General features: G+C 64.5%; 1 protein-coding gene across 1 annotated transcript; it reads left to right on the forward strand.

Annotated features, from left to right (window-relative positions):
• Nucleotides 1-538: 538 nt before the first annotated feature.
• Nucleotides 539-2,614, forward strand: LSCM1_07884 (uncharacterized protein; the record flags this gene model as incomplete). The annotated part of the gene is made up of 1 exon (XM_067325236.1): nt 539-2,614. One exon carries the CDS (start codon nt 539-541, stop codon nt 2,612-2,614), a length of 2,076 nt encoding a protein of 691 aa, XP_067180449.1.
• Between the last annotated feature and the right edge of the window lie 863 nt (nt 2,615-3,477).

Consider the following 3,477-nt stretch of genomic DNA (forward strand, 5'->3'; position numbering starts at 1 on the left):
TGTTCGCCTCCGCGTCGCGTCGCCCTCCCCCTCCCCCCTCTTCCGTACACGGGAGAGGAATGGGAAGCGAGGGGGAGGATGATGGCAGCGACGGCGGTGGTGCTGTTGCATGTGCCGGGGGAGGGTGGTGCGCTGAGGTGTGGCGAGATCGTGTGGTGGAGGCGCGAGCCTCGGAACGCCTGCTCACACCATCCCTTCCCGGCGTTCATCCCTCTCTCTCCCTCCCGGCCTCGAGACCTCTGCTCCTCCCTTGCCGCCTCCCCCTTGTCCCCCCACCTCCCCCCGCCTGTGGTCTGTGGGCACTGCGTGGCCGACTGTGTGCGGGCCCATCACACCTAATCTCACGGGCACGACTCCCTTCGCAGATACGGTATAGCGGCCATCATCATTTTTGACCGCTCCCTCGCACACATACACCGTCAGAAGTGCCTCCCCCTCTCTCCCCCCTCTCTGTCGCTTCTCCACACAACCCATAGCGCCCACCATATAAGCTTCGTCTCTTCTATTTTGTCGAGCTCTTCTCCCGGCATCCTCTCTCATGTCGCAGCCATCGAGAAGCGACGACGTCTGCCACGCTTCAACGCAGGAGGCAGCGACGGGGGCGGCCGTAGGTCTGAGGTGCGAGGCACCCGTATCCGTATTCACCGGGCATGCATTGGAGAGTGCAACCTGCCGGCATGGTGTAGTGTGCAGCTCTGATGTGGGCACCAATGACGATGTCGCTCGTGGCGATGGTGACGCGGATGCATTAGGTAGCAGCGATAACGACAATGCGGAGGACAGTGGCTACGCTTCCGCCTCTTCGCCTCCCTCCTATTCGTGCAACTCGGCATCGTCGACGGATGGCCTGCGCCAGCTCAGCAGCCCAAGCAGTCGATGCCCGCCTGTTCGATACGACCCGCAGGATCGCACGACACCTTTCTCGGTGCAAGCGCGGTCCTCGTCCTCGCCCGGGAAGGTGCAGCGGAGGCGCTTGTGGATATTGCCTCATGAAGTGCTTCCTCCTGAGTGTTTGGCATCCCTCAGGCCAGCACGCTCGTCCCTCGGCGCCAGCGAGAAGTCTTGTGGAGATGCCGATGCCTACGCCAGCGAGGGCCGCGATAGCGCTTGTGCGTTGGCCTGCACGGCAATTCAGAGCATCGCGGCGGCGGCGGAAGCACCTGCCGCTGCAGGCGGCGCTCACCCTCTTATCCGAACCGTATCGCACCCAAATGTGTCCGCGGTGAGTACGGCGTCTCTGTCGTCGCAGCGCATGCTGAATGCCAGCGTCATCCGGCTGCCGCACCCTCGCCACGGCCAGCCGTTCCTCTGCCTGGCCGTACACCACCCCGTCCCCTCTATCGAGGTCAGGGCGCCTACCGCCACCTCGCCCTCCTCCAGTCCTGTTTACTCCTCTTTGCTACTTTACGAGGTGCAGGCGCAGGCTCCGCCGAGCGGCTTCGCGCAGAGCTGGTTTGTGAAGGAGCAGGTTGTTCCGAGCACCGTCGGCGATGGCGAGCTCCTCGTTGCTACCCCATTGGACCTAACGTTCTTTGCGCTCTATGAGCTCCTCGGCGACGCACAGCGCTACGAGCGCCTGTCCCGCGCCTTTATGTCCGCGGAGGAGCTATACCGGGACCGAGGTCTCTTGCTCTCCGCGCTTGACTCCGCCTCTGCAACTGGATGCCGAGCCGCCGCTTCAGAGGCGATCGCGTCTGCGTCCGTGTTCAGCGGCACCGGTGGTGGCGGCGAGGAATCGCAGTCGTCATCAGCGTCCACCTCTGCGCCCTTTACCGCCGAGGTTTTGCCAAGGTGTGGGGTGAAGGACACGCCCGTGAGCGTCGGGGTCCCGCAGAGCTGGGCGAGGGACCAATCATCACACCCGACGGCGTCATCTTTCTCCTCTTCGGCGCCACCTGAGAGGCGCAGCGGTTACCACCGCTGCGCGTGGGCTGGTTGGGCACACGCAGCAGCAGCGCACCCGCTCCTCTTGCAGCACTGCTTGAACGTACTTCAGTCTGACAGCGTGCTGCGGCGACTCTGTGAGGTGCGTGAAATTGGTGGGGATCACTCTGCAGAGAAGGCGCCATCTGATGCTCCCGGGGACAGCCACCGTACTGTGTATTACAAGCCGTCCGAGTCGGTGGCAGTGGAGTGGCTGAAGAGGAAAGTGCAGCGCGTGCGCGCCTCGACTGTGCTGCGAGAAATCCTGCAGCTACCGGCTGGCAGTCCTGTTGCAACGGCGACCGCGGCATCCGCTGCGCGACCGGAGGCCTTCGTGGAGGTTCCCATGTCTATTGCCTTCGGCGTGGTGGCGGAGTACGTGCCGGAGCGTCTGCAGACAGCTCTTGCGGTCGCCTGTGGACTTCCAGACCCCTCAGAGGCGCTAGTGTCCTCGCCGACGGCTGCGGCACCCTTTGACGATGCCCAGCGGTCCGGCGACGGCGGAGCGCTGAGCATGCGGCGGAAGGCGGGCGGGGCCGTCGGCGCTGCGGGCCCCAAGAGCGCCAGCGTCAGACGCCTGGAAAAGGCGGGGCGGCCCACGGGCACGCCGACGTTGCTTGATATGTTCGCCAAGAAGAAGCCAAAGGCGGAGAGCAGCGTGGCGCAGGTGTGGCGCCCGACAGGCAGCTGACTTGGCCAGTGCACGAACGAGTGCGGTGTGTGTCGTTGGTGTGGGTGGTGGGTGAGAGGACCTGCAGAGTGGTGGGCACCTGCCTAGGCGACGTGCGAGATGCGTATGTGTGTGGGTAGCGTCTGATGGAGAGGGGGGGTTCCGTGGCGAGGTGACCGAGTGAGCGCACTGCCGCGACTCGTCTCCACGGCTGCTTCGCCGCGCAAGGCGCTGTGCCCTGTGGGACCTGCCGATGACCGAGCGGAGGCGATCGCGTGCGCTCTGCATGGCAGAGAAGCGGAGCACGGCGAGCGAGGGATCAGTAAACTGCTCGGCGACTTCGGGAGGGCCGGTGCTGGCGCTCTCGTTGCCGTCCCATCGCCCAACAGGCAGCCACACACACACACACACACGCACACACATACATACAGAGAAAAGTCATCAGCGAGAGCATAAACAGCAGCCGCCTCCCTCAGACGGGCAGTGCTCCTTCGCTTAGCGTCCGGCGCTTTGCCGTGGCGGATGCGTTTCTGCATTTTGCAGGCCCACGCGCAACGACTCGACCCCCCTTCCCCCCTCCCACTCCACGCGTGTGTCCGCTACGATAGGAGTGCTGGAGACCAGCCACAACGGCAGAAAGGGGGTGGGGGCTGAGTGCCACATGGCGCGACTCATTCTGTGTTGCCACTTCGTCGGCCGGCGGTGAGGCATAGCGCGATGGCCGATGCAAGTGCTGGCGCCTCCGGTATAGGGGAGAGGTTACAAGGGCTGCTTCTGAGAGCCGTAGACGCGCTAGCGGCGCCACCGCAGAGGTTGTGACGTGCTGGCTCATCCATGCTCGTCTCACCACGTAGTCGCCCTTCGCTCTCCCTTTCTCCCGTTCA

The sequence above is a fragment of the Leishmania martiniquensis genome, chromosome 12 (assembly GCF_017916325.1).
Source record: "Leishmania martiniquensis isolate LSCM1 chromosome 12, whole genome shotgun sequence".
Taxonomy (NCBI): Eukaryota; Euglenozoa; class Kinetoplastea; order Trypanosomatida; family Trypanosomatidae; genus Leishmania; species Leishmania martiniquensis.